Genomic DNA, 19286 nt, shown 5'->3' on the forward strand with positions numbered 1-19286 from the left:
CACACACTTCCAGCTTTGGTCTCTTCCAACTGTTCCTGCTGGTTAGTTGGTCCTGCTCAGATAGGCCCAAAAAAGAGTCCTGGTTTTTTTTTCCCACTAGGTCAAGTTGATCTCACAGTAGGTCCTCAGTTGGTAGACCCCCTTTGATTGCCTCCACCAAACACCTGCCGCATTGGTCTGTTCCAACTGTATCTGCTGGTTAGTTGGTTCTTCTCAGACGGGCCGCAACAAAGAGTCCATTTCTCATGACCCCTAGATGAAGTTATCCTCAGAGTATGGTCTCTGTTGGTTGTACCCCTTCTATTCCTGCCACCCCCCTCTGCCTGCTTTGGTATGTTCCAACTGTATCTGCTGGTTAGTTGGTTGTCTTCAGATAGGCCCCAAGAAAATGTCCTATTTTCTTGCCCTCTAGGTCAAGTTTTCTGCAGAGTAGGGTCTCAGTTTGTAGCTTCCCCATTTATTCCGCCCCCCCCCACCACCACTTCCTCCTTTGGTTTAATCCAATTTTTCCTGCTGGTTGGTTACTCCTGCTCAGATAGGCCCCCCAAAAGAGTCCTGTTTTCTTCTTGCCCCAGGTCAAGTTCTCCTCCGAGTAGGGTTTCAGTTTGTGGCCCCCCTATTGTTTTCTCCCCCCACGCTTCCCGCTTTGGTCTCTTCCAGCTGGTCCTGCTGGTTAGTTGGTCCTGCTCAGGTAGGTCCCAACTAAGAGCCCTGTTTCTTGCCCCCAATGTCAACTTGTCTGAAGAACAGGTTCTCAGTTGGCAGCCTCCCTTTTTTCCTGCCCCCCAATCCTGCTTTGGTCTCTTCCAGCTGTTCCTGTTAGTTAGTTGGTCCTACTCAGATAGGCCGGCACCAATAGTCCTGTTTTCTTGTCCCCTATGTCGAGTTGTCTTCAGAGTAGGGTCTCAGTCGGTGGCCCTCCTTTTATTCCTACCCTTCTGCACATGTTCTACTTGGCTGTCTAACGACTGTTCCTACCGGTGAGCTGGGCCTCCTCAGATAGTCCCAACAAAGAGTCCTGTTTTCTTGGCCCCAGATTACATGGTCCTCAGAGTAAGGCCTTAGTTGGTAGCCCCACCTTAACGCTGCCACCCTGCTTCAAGCTTCTGTCTTCTCCAACTGTTCCTGCTGATTAGTTGGGCCTTGTTAGATAGGCCGCAGCAAAGAGTCCTGTTTCCTTGCCCCCTAGGTCTAGTTGTCCTCAGAGTATGCTCTCAGTTGGTAGCCTCCCCTTTTATTCCTAACCCTTCTGCACACGTTCTGCTTGGCTGTCTAACAACTGTTCCTACTGGTGAGCTGGCCCTCCTCAGATAGTCCCAACAAAGAGTCCTGTTTTCTTGATCAAGATCGGTTCTTCCAGATCAAGATGTCCTCAGAGTAGCGTTTCAGTTTGTAGCCCCCCCTTTTATTCTCTCTCCCCCACTTCCCACTTTGATCTCTTCCAACTATTCCTGCTGGTTACTTGGTCTTGCTCAGATAGGGCCCAACAAAGAGTCCTCTTTACTTGCCCCCTAGGTCAAGTTGTCCCCAGAGTAAGGTCTTAGTTGTTAGCCCCCTTTTATTCCTGTACCCCCTACTTCCTGCTTTGGTCTCTTCCAACAGTTCCTGCTGCTTAGTTGGTCCTGCTCAGATAGGCCCCAAAGAAGAGTCCTGTTTTCTTACTCCCTAGGTCAAGTTGTCCTCAGAGTAGGGTCTCAGTTGGTAGCCCTGCTTTTATTCCCGCACCCCCCCCCCACATTTCCTGCATTGTTCTCTTCCAAATGTTCCTACTGCTTAGGTGGTCCTGCTCACATAGGCCCCAACTTAGAGTCCTGATTTCTTGTCCCATAGGTCAAGTTGTCCTCAGAGTCGGGTCTCAGTTTTTAGCCCCCCTGTTATAACTGCCCCACCCCCACATCCCGCTTGCTCTCTTCCAACTGTTCCTGCTGGTTAGCTGGTCCTGCTTAGATAGGCCCCAGCCAAGAGTCCTGTTTTCTTGCCCCAGGACAAGTTGTCCTCAGAGTAAGTTCTCAGTTGGTAGTCCCCCTTTTATTCCTGCCCCTCCCTCACTTCTCGCTTTGGTCTCTTCCAACTGCTCCTGTTGGTTAGTTGTTCCTGGTCAGGTAGGCCCCCAACATAGAGTCCTGTTTTCTTGCCTCCTGAGTCAAGTTGTCCTCAGAGTCGGGTCTCAGTTGGTTGCTCCCCTTTTATTCCCACCCCCCACACACTTCCCTATTTGGTCTCTTCTAACTGTTCCTTCTAGTTAGTTGGTCCTGCTCACCTATGTCCCAACACAGAGTCCAGTTTTCTTGCCCCCTAGGTTAAGTTGCCCTCAGAGTAGGGTCTCAGTTGGTAGCCCCCCCCCAACTTCTGCCCACCCCCCGCACTTCCTGCATTGGTCTCGTCCAATTGTTCCTGCTGATGAGTACATCCTGCTCAGATAGGCCCCAACACAGAGTCCTGGTTTTTTGCCCCCAAGTCAAGTTGTCCTCAGAGTAGAGTTGCAGGCAGTAGCCCTGCCTTTATTCCTGCACATCCCAACTTCCCGCTTATGTCTGCTCCAGATGTCCCTGCTGGTTCCTTGCTCTGCTTAGGCCCCAACGAAAAGTCCTATTTTCTTGCCGCCTAGATGAAGCTGTCCCCAAGGTAGGGTCTCAGTTGGTAGCCCCCCCTTTATACTCGCAGCCTCACCCCACACATTTTGCTTTGGTCTTTTCCAAGTATTCCTGCTTGTTAGTTGGTTCTGCTCAGATAAGCCCCAACAAAAAGTCCTATATTCTTGCTCTCTGGTCAAGGAGTCCTCAGAGTAGGGTTTCAGGGGGTACCCGTCTTTTATTCCTGCCTCCTCACTTCCCACTTTGGTCTCTTCCAAATGTCCCTGCCGGTTAATTGTTCCTGCTCAGATAGGGCGAACAAAGAGTTATGTTTTCATGCCCCCTCGGTCAAGTTATCCTCAGAGTAGTGTCTGAGTTTGTACCCTCCTTTTATTCTTGTCCTCCCCCAATTCCCACTTTGATGTCTTCCAACAGTTCCTTCTGGTTAATTGGACCTGCTCTGATAGGCCCCGACAAAGACTGATTTTCTTCCCCCAGGTCAATTTGTCCTCAGAGTTGGTTTTCAGTTTGTAGCCCCACTTTCATTCCTGCCACCCCCCAACACACACACACACACACACACACACACACACACACTTCCTGCTTTGGTCTCCTCCAAATGTTCCTGATGAGTTGGTTCTGCTCAGATAGGCACCACCAAGAGTCCTGTTTTCCTGCCCCCTATGTCTAATTGTCCTCAGAGTAGTGTCTCACTTGGTAGCACCCCTTTTATTCCTGCCCCTCCCCACTTCCCGCTTTGGTCTCTTGCAACTGTTCCCGCTGGTTAGTTGGTCCTACTCAGATAGGCCCCAGCAAAGAGTCCTGTTGACTTGCCCCCAGGTCAAGTTGTCCTCAGAGTAGGGTCTCAGTTGGTAGGCCCCCTTTATTGCTTCCACTTGCTGCTTTGGTCTCTTCCATCTGTTCCTTTTGGTTGGATGGTCCGGCTCAGATAGGCCCCAAGAAAGAGTCCTATTTTCATGCCCCAGGTCAAGGTGTCTTCAAAGTAGGGTTTCAGCTTTTAGTCCCCCTTTGTTCCCTTCCCCACTCTTCCCGCTGTGGTCTCCTCCAACTGTTCCTGCTTCTTAGTTGGTCCTGCTCAGATAGACACGCACCAGTAGTCCTGGTTTCTTGCCACCGGGTCAAATTATGTTCAGGATAGGGTCTCAGATGGTTGCCTTCCCTTTTATTCGTTTCCCCCACTTCCTGCATTGGTCTCTTCAAAATGTTAATGCTGGTTAGTTGCTCCGGCACAGATAGGCCCCAACAAAGAGTCCTTTTTTCTTGCCCCCAGGTAAAGTTCTACTCAGAGAATGGTTTCAGGTGGTTGCCCCCTTTTATTCCTGCTGCCCCCCTCACAGTTTCTGCTTTGGTCTCTTCCTACTGGTCCTGCTGATTAGGTGTTCCTGCTCAGAGAGGCCCCAACAAAGAGTCCTGTTCTCTTGCCCTCAGTTCAAGTTGCCCTCAGAGTAGTTTCTCAGTTGGTAGCCCCCCGTTTATTCCTACCGCCAACAAAGTTCCGCCTCGGTCTCTTCCACGTGCTCCTGCCGGTTAGTTGGTCCTCTTCAAATAGGCCACAACAATGAGTCCTTTTATCTTTCCCCCAGGTCAAGTTGTCCTCAGAGTAGGGTTCCAGTTGGTAGCCCCCGTTTTATTCCAGCCACCCCTCCCCAGCACACACTCCCATCTTTGGTCTCCACCAAATATTCCTGCTGGTTAGTTGGCCCTGTGCATTTAAGCCCGAGAAAAGAGTCCTGTTTTCTTGTCCTCTAAATCAAGTGGTCCTCAGAGTAGGATCCCAGTTGGTAGCCCCTCCCCCCCACTTTCTGCTTTGGTCTTTTCCAACTGTTCCATCTGGTTAGTTGGTCCTGCTCAGATAAGCCCCAAAAGAAAGTCCTGTTTTCTTGCCCCCAAGTCACGTTGTTCTCAGAGTTGGTTTTCAGTTGTTAGCTCCCCTTTTATTCATGGTGGCCACACACTTCCCACTTTGGTCTCTTCCAACTGATCCCGCTGGTTAGTTGGTGCTGCTCACGTAATGCCCTGATAACGCGTCCTGATTTCTTGCCCCTAGGTCACGTTGTCATCAGAGTAGGTCTCAGTTGGTAGCCCACACGTTCCACACCCCCTCCTCAGGGGCACAGTTGTTCTCCAGGAAGACCACCCCCAAGACCAGCACCAGGAGGCTGGCCGTGGGCATGCCCTGCCTACTGCTTAGCATCCCATCACATATCAGGCCAAGGATGGTGACCAGGAAGAAGGAGTGGTCTCTGGCGTCCGCTTCCTTCACGTCAACACCAAAGACCAGCTGCAGATACTCGCAGGCTTGGTGGAAGATCACGGAGACGTGGTCCTGGTCATCTTGGCCGACCGCCACCAGCATCTCCGCCTGCGTGGTCGGTCGGCTGCCGAGTGGGATACTTGAGGAGCAGGAATGCCACCAGGTCAGCCAGCCTCATGCCGAATGCATCTGGGAGCGAGGGCTGGGCTCCTTCTGGGGCCCCTCTGGTGCTGGACCCCTCCTCATCGGGGCTGCTGGGGTCCTCATCGGACTGGCTCCACGGAGCACCTGCCATGTCAGCGGGGGAGGGGCAGGCATTCGGAAGGCTCAGACTGACTCTGTTGAGGGGCCCAGGCTCCCTCTGTCCTCCTTCTGCATCCTCGCCAAGAATGGCCACAGGGCCCAGGCCCTGCCCTCTGCCCACTTGAGGTGTCCCAGCCGCCTCCCCCCGCCCACACACACACACACACACACACCCCGTGTCTGTGAGACTCCACTGTGGAAGTCTGGCCCGACTCATCCACCCAGATGCCCATCCTGCCCATGGCCCTTCACAGAAGGACGCGGGTGCCCGAACTCTGGCAGGTTCCTTCTCTGTGTCCTAGGGACCTGAGTCCTTCGGTCCTCCCCCCATGTCCCCTCTTGGACCCACCACCCGGCCTGTGCCCCTGCCCTTTCTTACCTGGGATCCTGTCCCTCACCCCAAGGTCCTCAGCTCCCTCAAACCACCGAGGTACGGTTGAGTGGACACAGCCTGCGGCCGCCCTCTCCAGAAACCCCGGCCTCAGCGGGGCCTGAGCGCCTCTACCCAGGGTGGGTGGGTGTAGTAGGCCCTACCGCTCTCCCTCAGGTCCAGACACCAGCTCCAGGATGAGCCTGGGCCCGTCCCTCTGGGTCCCCGAGTCTACCACCCTTAGCCCCGCTGGGAGAAGGGCTCCGCCTGACCACCCTGCCGGGGTCTCTCGGGCTGCCGGCTGGACTGACCTGGATTCCGGGATGGGGGGCCGGCCGTGCTCCCTCACATGTCGACGTGCACGCCTTGCTGCCCGGCCGGGCCCCTTCTCTCTGCCGGCCCGAACCAGGCATCCCAGACTGAGGCTCCCACCTCTGTCACCATCCTTTCCGGGATCCTCACCTTGACTCTGACCGGCTCGGGCCGTGCCCCCGCCCTCTGCACAGCTGAGTCTGTGCGCCTCAGACCCAGGCTCTCACTCCCCGCCTTCCTGGAGACAGAGGCAGGGAGCACACCGCAGCCACTGTCCCCTCCCCGCTACATTGTGATCAGCTGCCCAGAAGGCATCGCACTGAACAGAGATCCCAGGCCAGCCTGGCTCGGGCAGGGCATCTCCACTGCAGGGCTCCCCCCCTGGAGCCCCACCGCCTCAGCCTTCTTTCATTTCTTCTGTTCCTCTTAGGGGACCTTTCCCTGCCTTCCCATGGGGACCGCAGCTGCTAGATAGTCACCTATGGGTGGGACGTGTCCTGCCTCTCCTAGTGTCCTCACTGCCAACACAGGGCCCTTCCGAGCGTGAGCAGAGCTCAGCGAATGTCCGGCCACAAATGTCCCAGTGAGCTGGGGACCTCTGCTCAGATCGAGTGTCTCCTCCTTTCTTGGAGACCCAAGCAAAGGCAGGCACACATCTCTATGTCCCTTGTCCAGAATGACAGATGACAAGGGACAAGAAGCAAGAACGAACATCTTTTATTTCTCCATGTCCTGAAACCATCCGTTTACTGCCAGGGTCTTCACGTTTGCAAGACATCCCTGTCTGTGCCCAGCCCAGGCACCGCGATTCCCTTCTGGATCCCGAACGAGGACGGAAGGGTTCCCAGCTCGTTGCACCAAACGGCACAACTCTGACTCTTGAACACCTGTGGCGTGGGTGCCGCTCCCACACTGAGCCCGAAGCTCACGAAACCTTCTATGACAAGGAACGACATCTGAAAACTTCCTCGAGGAAACAAAGATCGATTTCCGAGGCCATGTAGACAGAGAACAAGAACCCACCCAAACGTGCGCTTGGCCCCGCTTTCCCCCAAGCCGCCCTGGCCCTCCACTACTCACAACGCCCAGCGCCCGCTCTGCTCGCACTCGCAGGGGAGAAGTGGCCTGGCTGCGTGTCCCGCAGGAGAAGCTGCTCGACCCCAGGTGGGAACGGGCCCGGCTGCCCCTCGGGCTCAGGCCCGCTCTTCCTCATGGCTCACAGCGTCTTCGGACAGACACGGAGACCCGGGCTGCCTGCTGTTGACCGCCAGGATGTGCTGCAGCACTTGCACGCCGCTGGTTTCTGCGTGGGCCCTGGGACCCCACAGGAACTCGTAGCGTGCGGGCTCGCTGCCGGGCACCTGCCGGTACTCCAGGTACCCTTCCTGCACCCAGACTTCGGTCAGCAGCTCCCTGGGCTCCCCATAGAATACGTGCTCCCTGCCGGCATACACCCCCATGACCCCCAGCGCTTCCCACACCGCCTCCTCAGGGGCACGGTCGTCCTCCAGGAGGATCACCCATAGGACCAGCACCAGGAGGCTGGTCTTGGGCATGCCGTCCCTACCACTCGGCGTCCCATCGCAGCTGAGGCCCAGGATGCTGACCAGGACGTAGGAGCGCTCGCGGGGGTCCACTTCCTTCACGTCGACTCCAAAGACCAGCTGCAGATACTCGCAGGCTCGGCGGAAGATCACGGGGAAGCGGTCCTGGTCATCTTGGCTAACCGCCGCCAGCATCTCCGCCCGTGTGGTCGGCTGCTTGGTGCGATACTTGAGGAGCAGAAGCAGCACCAGGCCGGCCACCTTCACGCAGAGCGCATCTGGGAGCGAGGCCTGGGCCCCTGCCGGGGCCCCCCAGGTGCTCGACCCCTCCTCATCGGGGCTGCTGGAGCCCTGGTGGGACTGGCTCCCCGAAGCGCCTGCCATGGCACTGGGGGAGGGGCAGGAGCTCCGAGGGCTCTGGGGAGGAATCGGGGACCCGGCAGCAGCAGACCCCTCCTCCAGGGGGACCAGAATGAGGACAGAGCAGGAGGAGGACAAGGAGGAAGGAGAGGAGGAGGAGGAGGAGGAGGGAGATGGGTATCCCCCCTCCTCCTCCTCCTCTGCTTTCTCCTCCTCCAACTCCTCCTCTTCCTCCGACTCCACCTCCTCCACCTCCAACTCCAACTCCTCCTCTTCCAACTCCTCTTCCTCCGACTCCACCTCCTCCACCTCAACCTCCACCTCCTCCACCTCAACCTCCACCTCCAAATCCACTTCTTCCACCTCCTCCTCCTCCGCCTTCTCCTCCTTCAACTCCACCTCCTCCACCTCGTCCTCCTCCTCCAAATCCACCTCGTCCTCCTCCTCCAAATCCACCTCGTCCTCCTCCTCCAAATCCACCTCCTCCACCTCCTCCACCTCCTCCTTCTTCAACTCCACCTCCTCCTTCTTCAACTCCACCTCCTCCACCTCCCTGTCCTCAGGCTCTGGCAGCGGTGCATCCCATGGCAGCGGGACCTCTCTTGGCTCCTCCTTCAGCTTGCAGAACACACTGCTCTCACCCAGGGGCATGATGGTCGCCAGACCCTGAAGACAGAAGAGGGGTGGCTCCTCAGGGGGAGGCCCAGCCCACCCAGACCCCGAGCTCCCAGGCCTGAGAGCGGGGCCGCGTGGGGGTTGGGGGCCGAGGGGTCCCCTCTGGGGTGGGATGGGCGAGCCCCCGGCCCCACGCGCGGGGCACGCACCTCGCCTGGACAACCGACTGGCACGCGGCCGCGCCTCCTCTGCTCTGTGACCTCAGGACTCCTGCCTCAGACCAAGGCCTCAACTGCAGAGCTCGCAGAGCCCCTGGAAGAGGGAGGGAGGGGGGGAGGGAGGGGGCGCCTCAGGGTCTCAGGGTGGGTGCAGACCGCGAGCATCGTCCCGGGCCCCCACCCCCCCACTGCGGCCAGGAGATTCTGGCCAGGACTCTGGGCGGCCCCGCCCCGGGAGCCCCCACCCCCCCACCCCCCATCCAGCCTGGGCCTGCCCCTTCTGGGCCTCCGCTGACAGCCAGAGCGGACCCGAGCGGCAGGGCAGGCCTGGGCCCTAGGCAGGTGTCCTGGGCTGCGAGGCAGCGCCTCCTCTCTCCCCTGCACCCCGGCCAGGGCCCGGGATCCTGCCTCGGCTGACCGGGGTCCAGCCCCGCACACCAAGGCCCTCCCCTCGCCCAGACCCACCGCGGGGGCGGCTTTCCGAGGGCGGCCCCGGGGCTGGGGTCCAAGGGGCCTCCGGCCGTCCTCCCGCAGGGCTCTCCCGGGGAGCCCCGGGCCCGCTGCCTCCCACCACAACCCTCACGGCCCGGCGAGGTCCGGGCCAAGGCGGCTGGCGGCGCACGAGGCGACCAAGTCCGGGGAGGCCCGGGGCCGATGGCGGGGGGCTCACGTGGCTTCCTTGGGGGTCCCTCAGCCCTATCCTCTCGTCCCCATCCGGACTCCCTGGGCGGCCTGGGCCTCGGGCTCTGCCGCCTGACGCCGGCTCCTCGCGCGCAACCAGCTCTCAGTCGGGCTGGGACCCAGAGCCCGAGTCCGCCCACGCCTCACGCCCTGGTCACAGTCGTCGTGGTCGCGCCGCCCTGCGGCCTCCACCGCCGCCCCCACCGCCGGACTCATTCCCCTCTGGGTCCCGGCCCCCTCGCTCCTCCCTCTGGGCCTCACCTCGAAGCCCACGAGGCTCTGCGCCCTTCCCGCGCCTGACGGGATTCGAGGCGCGGCCGGAAGACGCCGACGCCGACGCGACGCCGACGCCGAGGCCCAGGCCCCCTCGCCCCGCCCCGCCCCGCCCCGCCAGTCTCTTGAGACCCGGATGCGGAAGTCCAGACACCCCGCGGGGCCTCATTCCCACTAGGGGCTTCCCTCGGCTGCCGCTAGGGGTCGCCTTCCGGGCCGGGGCCTGCGTTCTGGGGGCCAGAGTCCCTCCCTCGGTGTTCCCTCCGAGGCCTCCTGCACCCCGGGGACGGCCTGTGTGCGTGGCCGCTGACGATGGGAACTCGTGCCCCTCAGACCGCGGTCTGAAGGTCTCTGGGACGCACCGCCCAGGCTCAGTGACGGGGCGCCGGCCACCTCTGGCCGCCCGATGCAGGGGCTCCCCGGGCCTGCGGCACGGACTGACTTCGTAGCTCTGGGCTGGGGTGGACCTGGTCTCCTGACAGCACCTGGGCCCTCCTCCCCTCTGCCCACCGGAGCGGCTGCTCCCAACAGACAGCGGGTCCTCGGTTCTCCCCAGCTCACCCATCCGACCCCCACTCCCCCGTCCAGGTGATCCGAGACCCGGATGCCCAAGTCCAGCCTCGCCCAGTGTCCCCATCCCTCCCGGGGGCCTGCGCGGACTGACTCTCTTGTGGGGTCCAGGTTCCTTTGCCTGCAGGTCCCTCTGTTCCTCATTAGGAATCGCCCCGGGACACGGCCCCTGCCCTCTGCCCACCTGAGGTGTCCCAGCCACCCCCCGCCCCCTGCGCCTCCTCCGGTGTCTCTGAGACCTGGCTGCGGAAGTCTGGCCCGACTCTCCTCCGCGAGTCCCCATGCCTCCCAAGGGCCCTTCTCAGAAGGCCTGAAGTCTTGAACTTTGGGGCGTCCCCTCTGTCCTGGGGGCCCGAGTCCCTCAGTCCTCCGTCTGACCCCCACCTGGACACCGTGGCCCCGTCCTGTGTCCCTGCCGTTTCCTGACCTAGGATCCTGTCCCTCACCCCAAGGTCCTCAACTTCCTCAGATCCCCGAGGCACAGTTGAGTGGACGGGGCCTGCGGCCACCCTCTACACGTACCCCGGCTCCCGCGGCCCAGGCTGATCTCCTCTCCCCGGGGCGGGATGGGCCCTGCGGATCTCCATGAAGTCCCCACACCTGCTGCAGAAGAGCCTGGGCCCGTCCCCCCTATTATTCCTGCCGCCCCGCCACACACACTTCCGACTTTTCTCTCTTCCAACTGTTCCTGCTGGTTACTTGGTCCTGCTCAGATAGGCCTGAACAAAGCCTCCTGTTTTCTTGCTCCTAGAACAAATTGTCCTCAGAGGAGTGTCTCAGTTGGTAGCCCCCCTTCTATTCCTCCCCCCTCTCTTCTTGCTTTGGTCTCTTCTAGCTGTTCTTGCTGGTTGGTTGGTTCTGCTCCGACAGGGCCCCAACAAAGTGTTCTATTTTCTTGACCCCATGTCATGTTGTCCTCAGAGTACTGTTCCAGTTGGTAGCCCCCCCCCCCGTTTATTCCTGCCACACCCCCACACACACATTTCTTGCTTTGGTCTCTTCCAACTGTAATCACTGGTTTGTTGGTCATGCTCAGATATGTCCCAGCAAAGAGTCCTGTTGCCTTGTCCCCAACACAAGTTGTCCTCAGAGTAGGGACTCAGTTGGCAGCCCCCCTATTACTCCTGCTCCCTCCCACTTACCGGTTTGGTCTCTTCCAACGATTCCTGATGTGTAGTTGGTCCTGCTCAACAAGCCCCAATAAAGAGTCCTGTTTTCTTGCCCCCTGGGTCAAGTAGTGTTCTGAGTAGGGTCTCAGTTACTAGCCCCCTTTCATTCCTGCTCACCACACTTCCTGCTTTGGTCTCTTCCAACTCTTCCTGCTGGTTAGATGGTCCTACTCAGATTGGCTCCAAATAAGAGTCTTAATTTACTTGCCCGCTTTGTCCAGTTGTTCTCAGAGTATGGTCTCAGCTGGTAGCCCCCCTTTTATTCCTGCCCCCCAATTCCTGCTTTGGCCCCTTCCAACTGTTCCCACTGGTTAGTTGGTCCTACTCAGATTGGCCCCCAAAGAGTCCTATTATCTTGCCGCCAGGTTAAGTTGTCCTCAGAATTGGGTCCCATTTGGCAGGCCCCCTCTTATCCCCCCGCCCCCATTTCCGTTTGGTTCTCTTCCAAAGGCTCCTGCTGGTTATTTGCTCCTGCTCAGATAGGACCGAACAAACAGTCTTGTTTTCTTACCATCTAGATCAAGTTGTCCCCAGAGTAGGGTCTTACTTGGTAGCCCCCCCCCCTTTTTTTTCCCTGCCCTCCCACTCTGTCTACTTTGGTCTCTTCCAACGGTTCCTGCTTGTTACTTGGTCCTGCTCAGATAGGGACCAACAAAGAGTCCTATTTTCTTTCCCCCAGGTCAAGTGGTCATCAGAGTAGGGAGTCGGTTGGTGCCCCCCCCCCTTTTATTCCTATTGCCCACCCCACACTTCCTGCTTCGGTCTTTTCAACCTGTTCCTGCTGGTTAATTGGTCCTGCTCAGATAGGCCCCAACTACGAGTCCTATTTTTATTCCACTAGGTCAAGTTGACCTCAGAGTAGGATTTCAGGTGGTAGCCTCCCCTTTTATTCCTGCCTCCCCCTTCCTGCTTTGGTCTCTTCCAACTGTTCCTATAGGTTAGTTTGTCCTGCTTGTGTATGTCTCCACAAAGAATCCTATTTTCCTGCCCCGAGGACAAGTTGTCCTCACAGTTGTGTTTAATTTGGCACCCCCCTTTTGTACCTGCTGACCACGCCCCACACACACACACTTCCTGGTTTGGTCTCTTTCAACTGCTCCTGCTGATTAGTTGGTCTTGTTCAGTAAGGCCCAACAAAAAGTCCTGTTTTCTTGGCCCCAGGTCAAGTTGTCCTCAGAGTTGGGTTTAAGTTTGTAGCCCCCCTTTTAGTGCTCCCCCCCCCCACTTCTCACTTTGGTCTCTTTCATCTCTTCCTGCTGGTTAGTTGGCCCTGCTCAGATAGGCTGCACCATGATTCCTGTTTTCTTTCCCCCCAGGTCAAGTTGTCTCCAGAGTAGGGTCTTAGTTGGTAGCCCCCTTTTATTCCCGATCCACCCAGTTCCTGCTTTGGTATCTTCCAAGTGTTCCTGCTGGTTAATTGTTCCTTCTCAAGTAGGCTGCAAGAAACAGTCCTAATTTCATGCCCCTAGGTCACATTGTTCTCAGCATCTGGTTTAATTTGGTAGTCCCCTTTATATTCCTGCCACTCCTCCAAACACACTTCCTGGTTTGGTCTCTTCCAACTGTTCCTGCTGGTTAGTTGGTCCAGCTCACATAGGCACGAACCAAGAGTCCTGTTTTCTTGCCCCCGAGGTCACGTTGTCCTCAGAGTAGGGTGTGTGTTGGTTGCCTCCCTTTTTTCCTGCCCCCCCCCCCCACTTCCAGCTTTGGTCCATTCCAACTGGTCTATTGGTTACTTGGTCCTGCTCACATGGGCCACAAAAGGGAGTCCTGTTTTCTTGCCCCCAGGCCAAGTCGTCCTCAGATTAGGGTCTCAGTTGGTAGCCCCCGTTTATACCTGCCCCGGCAAACTTCTCGCTTTGGTCTCTTCAAGTACTCCTGGTGGCTAGTTGGTCCTGGTCAGATAGGCCCCAACAAAGAGCCCTGTTTACTTGCCCCAGTTCAAGTTGTCCTCAGAGTAGGGTCTTCGTTGGTAGCCCCCCTTTTACTCATGCCTCCCACACTTCCTGCTTTGGTGCCTTCCAGCTCTTCCTGCTGATTAGGTAGTACCGCTCAGATAGGCCAGAAGGAAGAACCCTGGTTTCTTGCCCCCCAGGTCACGTTGTCCATAGAGTAGGATCTCAGTTGGTGTCCACTTTTATTCCTGCCTCCCCACTTCCTGCTTTGATCTCATCCAACTGTTCCTGCTCGTTAGTTGGTCCGACTCAGATAGGCCCCAATAAGAGTCATGTTTTCTTGCCTCGTGTGTCAAGTTGTCCACAGGGTAGCATCTCAATTTGTAGCCCCCCATTTGTTCCTGCCCCCCCCCCCACCTTCCTGGTTTGGTCCTTCCAGATTTTACTGCTGGTTGGTTGGTTCTGCTCAGATAGGCCACAACAAAAAGTCCTACTTTCTTGCCACCAAGTCAACTTGTCCTCAGAGTAGGATTTCAGTTTGTAGTCCCCCTTTTATTCCCTCCCCACCCCACTTCCTGCTTTGGTCTCTTCCAACTGTTCCTGCTGGTTAGTTCGTCCTTATCAGATAGGTCCCAACAAAGAGCCCTGTTTTCTTGCCCCCTAGATCAAGTTGCCCTCAGAGTATGGTCTCAGTTACTAGCCCCCCCTTTTATTCCTGCCCCCCACACTTCCTGCATTAGTCTCTTCCAACTGTTCCTGCTGGTTAGACATCAATCTCAGATAGGCCCCCCCAAAATGTCCTGTTTTATGGTCCCCAGAGTCAAGCTGTCCTCAGAGTACGGTCTCAGTTGGGAGCACCATTTTTATTGCTGCCCCCCCCGACACTTCCCGCTTTGGACTGTTCCAACCCTTCCTGCTGGTATAGTTGTTACTGCTCAGATAGGCCCCATCAAGGAAACATATTTTCTGCCTCCTACGTAAAGTTGTTTCCAGAGTAGGGTCTTAGTTGGTAGCACCCCTTTTATAGCTCCCCCCCCCCCAAGACCACTTCTCAATTTGGTCTCTTGCAACTGTTCCTTTATCCTGCTCAGTTAGGCCCCAACAAAGAGTCCTATTTTCATGCCCCTAGGTCAAGCTGTCCTCAAAGTAGGGTTTAATTGGTAGCCCCCTTTTTATTCCTGCCACCACCACCCCCAACACACAGTTCCTGCTTTGTTCTCTTCCAACTCTTACTACTGGTTAGTCGGTACTGCTCAGATAGGCCCCAAAATAATCGTGTTTCCTTGCCCCCAGGTCAAGTTGTTCTCAGAGTTGGGTATAAGGTGGTAGCCCCCGCTTTTATTCCTGTACCTCACACACTTCCCTTCTTGGCCTCTTCCAACTTCTCCTGTTAGTTAGTTGGTCCTGCTCAGATAGGCCCCAACAAAAAGTCCTGTTTTCTTACCCCCAGACTAACTTGCCCTCAGAGTACTGTCTCCATTGGTAGCCCCCTTTTTATTCCTGTCCCACAACGCTTCTTGCTCTGGTCTCTTCCAACTGTTCCTGCTGGTGAGTGCGTCTTCTCAGATAGCCCCGGAGAAAGAGTCCCGTTTCTTGCCCCCAAGGTCACGATGTCCTCAGAGTAGGGTCTGACTTGGTTGCCCCTGTTTTATGTCTGAACCCCCACACTTCTCGCTTTGGTCTCTTCCAACTCTTCCTGCTGATTAGTTGATCCTGCTCAGAGAGGCCCAGACCAAGTTTCCTGTTTTGTTGCCCCCCCCGGGTCAAGTTGTCCTCAGAGTAGGGTCTCAGTTGGTTGCCACCATTTTATTTCTTCCCCCCCAATTCCAAGTTTGGCCTCTTCCAACTGTTCTTGTGGGTTAGTTGGTCCTGCTCAGATAGGTCCCCCAAGAGTCCTGATTTAGTGCCCCTAGGTCAAGTTGTCCTCAGAGTAGGATCTGAGTTGGTAGACCCCCTTTTATTCCTGCTCCCCCCCCCCACACACACACTTCCCACATCGGTGTGCTCCAACTGTACCCGCTGGTTGGTTGGTCCTGCTCAGATAGGCCCCACCAAGAGTCCTGTTTTCTTGATCCCTAATTCCAATTGTCCCCAGGGTAGTGTCTCAGTTTGAAGCCCCCCTTTTATTCCCTCCCCCACCACTTCCCGCTTTGATCCCTACCAACTACTCCTGCTGCTTAGTTGGTACTTCTCAGATAGGCCCCAGTAAAGAGTCCTATTTTCCTGCTCCAGGTCACATTGTCCTCAGAGTAGGGTCTCGGTCCGTAGGCCCCTTTGAAGCCAACACCCCTCTTTGGTCTCTTCCAAATTCTCCTGCTGGTTAGTTGGTCCTGGTCAGATAGGCCCTAACAAAGAGTCCTGTTCTCTTGTTCCAGGTTGTCCTCAGAGTAGGGTGTAAATTGGTAGCCCCACTTTTATTGCTGTCCCCCCCACATGTCCCACTTTGGTCTGCTCCAACTGTTCCTGCTGGTTTGTCGGTCCTGCTTAGATAGTCCTCCACAAAGAGTCCTGTTCTTGCCCTCGAGGTCAAGTTTTCCCCAGAGTAGGGTCTCAGTTGGTAGCCTCCCGTTTCATTCCTTCCTCCCCACACATTCTGCTTGGGTCTCTAACAACTGTTCCTGCTGGTTAGCTGGTCCTGCTTAGATAGGCCCCGCAAAAGAGTCCTGTTTACTTGCCCCCAAGGTCATGTTGTCCTCAGAGTAGTGTGTCAGTTGGGAGCCCTCCTTTTATTAATGCCCCTCCCAACTGCCACTTCCCACTTTGGTCTGTTCCAAGTGTTCCTGGCGGTGAGTTGTTCCCTTTCAGATAGGTCCCAACAAAGAGTCCTATTTTCTTGTCCCCAGGTCAAGGTGTCCTTAGAGTTGGATTTAAGTTGGTAGCCCCCCTTTTATTCCTGCACCCCACACACTTCCCTCCTTGGTCTCTTCCAACCTCTTCTGTTGGTTAGTTTGTCCTACTCAGGTAGGGCCCAACAAAGTGTCCCATTTTGTTGCCCCCTAGAAAATGTTGTCCCCAGAGTAGGGTCTCATTTGTAGCGTCCTTTTCATTCCTGCCCCCCTCCAATTCCTATCTCTTCCAACTGTTCCTGCTGGTTAGTTGGTCTTGCTCAGATAGGCCCAAAGAATAAGTCATGTTTTCTTGCCCCCAGGTAAATTGTCCTCAGAGTTGGGTTTAAGTTCGTAGCCCACCTTGTTTCCTGCGCCCCACACGCTTCCCTCCTTGGTCTCGTCCAACCGCTCCTGTTGGGAAGTTTGTCCTGCTCATATAGGGCCCAACAAAGATTCCTATTTTCTCTCCCCTAGGTCATGTTGTCCCCAGAGTTGGTTCTCATTTGTAGCCTCCCTTTTTATTCCTGCTCCTCCCATTCCTGCTTTGTTCTCTTCCAACACTTCCTGCTGTTTAGTTGGTCCTGCTCAGATAGGCCCCAAGAATAAGTCATGTTTTCTTGCCCCAAAGTAAGTTGTCCTCAGAGTTGGGTTTAAGATGGTAGCACCCCTTTTATTCCTGCACCACACACAATTCCCTCCTTGGTTTCTTCCAAAATTCTCCTTGTGGTTACTTGGTCCTGCTCAGATACGCCCAAAGAAAGAGTCTTGTTTTCTTGCCCCCTAGGTCAGGTTGTCCCCAGAGTAGGGTCTTAGTTTGTCGCCCCCTCCCTTTATTCCGCCCCCCCACCCCCACACACTTCCTGCTTTGGTCTCTTCCAACTGTTCCGGGTGGATAGTTTGTCCTGCTTAGATAGGCCCCAACAAAAAGTGCTGTTTTCCTGCCCTCAAATCAAGTTGTCCTCAGAGTATGATTTCAGATGGTAGTCCCCCTTTTACTACTGCCACCCCCCGACACACACTTCCTGATTTGGTGTCTTTCAACTGTTCTACTCGTTAGATGTTCCTTCTCAGGCCCCAACAATACTCCTGTTTTCTTGCCCCGAGTTCAAGTTGTCCTCAGAGTTGAGTTTCAGTTTGTATCCCCCCCCCCATTATTCCTGTTTCCCACATACTTCCCTCTTTGGTCTCTTTCAACTGTTCCTGCTGGTTAGTTGGTCTTGCTCAGAGAGGCCCCACCAAGATTCCTGTTTTGTTTTGTTTTGTTTTGTTTTGTTTTGCTCCCTAGGTCAAGTTGTCCCCAGGGTAGGGTCTCAGATGGTAGCCTCCCCTTTTATTCCTGCCCGCCCACACTTTCTGGTTTGGTCTCTTCCAACTGTTCCTGCTGGTTACTTGTTCTACCTAGATAGGCCTCAACAAAAATCCTATGTTCCTGCGGCCTAGATCAAGTTGTCGCCAGAGGAGGGTCCTAGTTGGTAGCCTCCTCTTTGATTTCTGCCCCCCACCCACACACACACTTTCTGCTTGGGTCTCTTCCAAATGTTCCTGCTTGTTAGTTGGTCTTGCTCAGATAGGCCCCAACAAAAAATCCTGTTTTTTTGCGCCCAGGACAAGTTGTCCTCTGAGTTGGGGCTCAGTTGGTAGTACCCCTTTTATTCCTGTCCCCCACATACTTTCTGCTTTGGTCTCTTCCATCTGTTCCTGCTGGTTACTTGGTCCTGCTTATATAGCGCTCAACAAAGAGTCCTGTTCTCTTGCCTCCAGGTCAAGTTGTCCTCAGACTAGGGTTTCAGTTGGTACCCCCTTTTATTCCTGCTTCTCCCCCCCCCACACACACACACACTTCCTGCTTCCGACTCTTCCTACTGTTCCTCCTGGTTAGTTGGTCCTGCTCAGATAGGCCCCAACAAAGAGTCATTTTCTTGCCACCAGGTCAAATTCTCCAGAGTCGGGTTTCAACTGTTAGCCCCACTTTTTTCCCTGACCCCAACGCTCTTCCAGGTTTGGTCTCTTCCAAGTGTTACGGCAAGTTAGTTGGTCCTGCTCACATAGGTCCCACCAAGAGTATTGTTTGTTTTATTGCTCCCTAGGTCAAGTTGTCCCCAGAGTAGGGTCTCAGTTGTTAGCCCCCTGTTATTCCTGCCCCCACCCAATTCCCACTTTGGTCTCTTCCAACAGTTCCTGCTGCTTAGTTGGTCCTGCTCAGATAGGCCCCAAATAGAGTCCTATTTTCTTGTCCCCTAAGTCAAGTTGTCCTCAGAGTAGGGTCTCAGATGATAGCCCCCCTTTTATTTCTGCCTCCTCCCACTTTCTGCTTTGGTCTCTTACAACTATTCCTGATGGTTAGTTGGTCCTACTCAGATGGGCCCCAAGAAAGAGTCCTCTTTTCTTGCCCCCGAGGCCCAGTTTCCCTCAGAGTAGGGTTTCCTTTGGGTGCCCCAGTTTTATTCCTGCTCCACCCGACACTTCCCTAGGTGGTCTCTTCAACTGCTCAGGCTGGTTAGTTGATCCTGCTAAGATAGGCCCCAGGAAAGAGCCCTGTTTTCTTGCCCCCTAGGTCACATTGTCTTCAGAGAAGCATATCAGTAGGTAGCCCCCTTTTTATTCCTACCCCCTTCGCACACTTTCTGCTTAGCTATCTAACACCTGTTCCTACTGGTGAGTTGGTCCTCCTCAGATAGTCCCTACAAAGTGTCCTATTTTCTTGCCCCCAAGTCAAGTTGTCCTCGGAGTAGGGTTTCAGTTGGTAGGCCCTCTTTTATTCCCTCTCCCACACTTCCCGCTTCCGTCCCTTCCAACTATTCCTGCTGCTTAGTTGGTCCTGCGCAGATACGCCCAACAAAGAGTCCTAATTACTTGCCCCCTAGGTCAAATTGTCCCCAGAGTAAGGTCTTAGTTGTTGGCGTCCCCTTTTATTCCTGCACCCCCTACTTCCTGCTTTGGTCTCTTCCAACAGTTCCTGCTGCTTACTTGGTCCTGCTCAGGTAGACCCCAATAAAGACTCCTATTTTCTTGCCCCCTGGTCAATTTGTCCTCAAAGTAGGGTTTCAGTTGGCAGCCCCACTTTTATTCCTGCTGCCTCACCCACACAATGCCTGCTTTGGTCCCCTCCAACTGTTCCCTCTAGGTAGTTGGTCCTACTCAGAACCCCCCCCCCCAAATTCCTGTTTCCTTGCCCCCAGGGCATGTTTTCCTCAGAGGTGTGTTTCCGTTGGTAGTCCCCCTTTTGTTCCTGCCCCCACACACTTCCCCCTTTGGTCTCTTCCAACTACTTTGGTAACTTGGTCCTGCTCAGATAGGCCC

At 55.7% G+C, this 19286-nt stretch overlaps 1 protein-coding gene and 1 long non-coding RNA gene across 5 annotated transcripts; both read right to left on the reverse strand.

Annotated features, from left to right (window-relative positions):
• Positions 1-6533: 6533 nt before the first annotated feature.
• Positions 6534-7896, reverse strand: LOC125157901 (melanoma-associated antigen 9-like). 4 transcript variants are annotated; one of them, XM_047844988.1, is made up of 3 exons: positions 7441-7896; positions 6914-7218; positions 6534-6796 (listed from the first exon to the last, which is right to left on the reverse strand). In XM_047844988.1, exons 1-2 carry the CDS (start codon positions 7759-7761, stop codon positions 7027-7029), a joined length of 513 nt encoding a protein of 170 aa, XP_047700944.1. In that variant the 5' UTR covers positions 7762-7896; the 3' UTR covers positions 6534-6796; positions 6914-7026. The 4 variants fall into 4 exon arrangements, with proteins under 4 accessions (XP_047700944.1, XP_047700942.1, XP_047700941.1 ...); XM_047844986.1 differs by having other exon boundaries at positions 6534-6767; positions 6914-7896; XM_047844985.1 differs by having other exon boundaries at positions 6534-6770; positions 6914-7896.
• Positions 7897-8241: 345 nt separating this feature from the next.
• On the reverse strand, positions 8242-9608 carry LOC125157421 (uncharacterized). The gene is made up of 3 exons (XR_007148969.1): positions 9513-9608; positions 8562-8664; positions 8242-8403 (listed from the first exon to the last, which is right to left on the reverse strand). It is a non-coding gene; the product is annotated as an uncharacterized LOC125157421 (long non-coding RNA).
• Between the last annotated feature and the right edge of the window lie 9678 nt (positions 9609-19286).

The sequence above is a fragment of the Prionailurus viverrinus genome, chromosome X (genome assembly GCF_022837055.1).
Source record: "Prionailurus viverrinus isolate Anna chromosome X, UM_Priviv_1.0, whole genome shotgun sequence".
Taxonomy (NCBI): domain Eukaryota; kingdom Metazoa; phylum Chordata; class Mammalia; order Carnivora; family Felidae; genus Prionailurus; species Prionailurus viverrinus.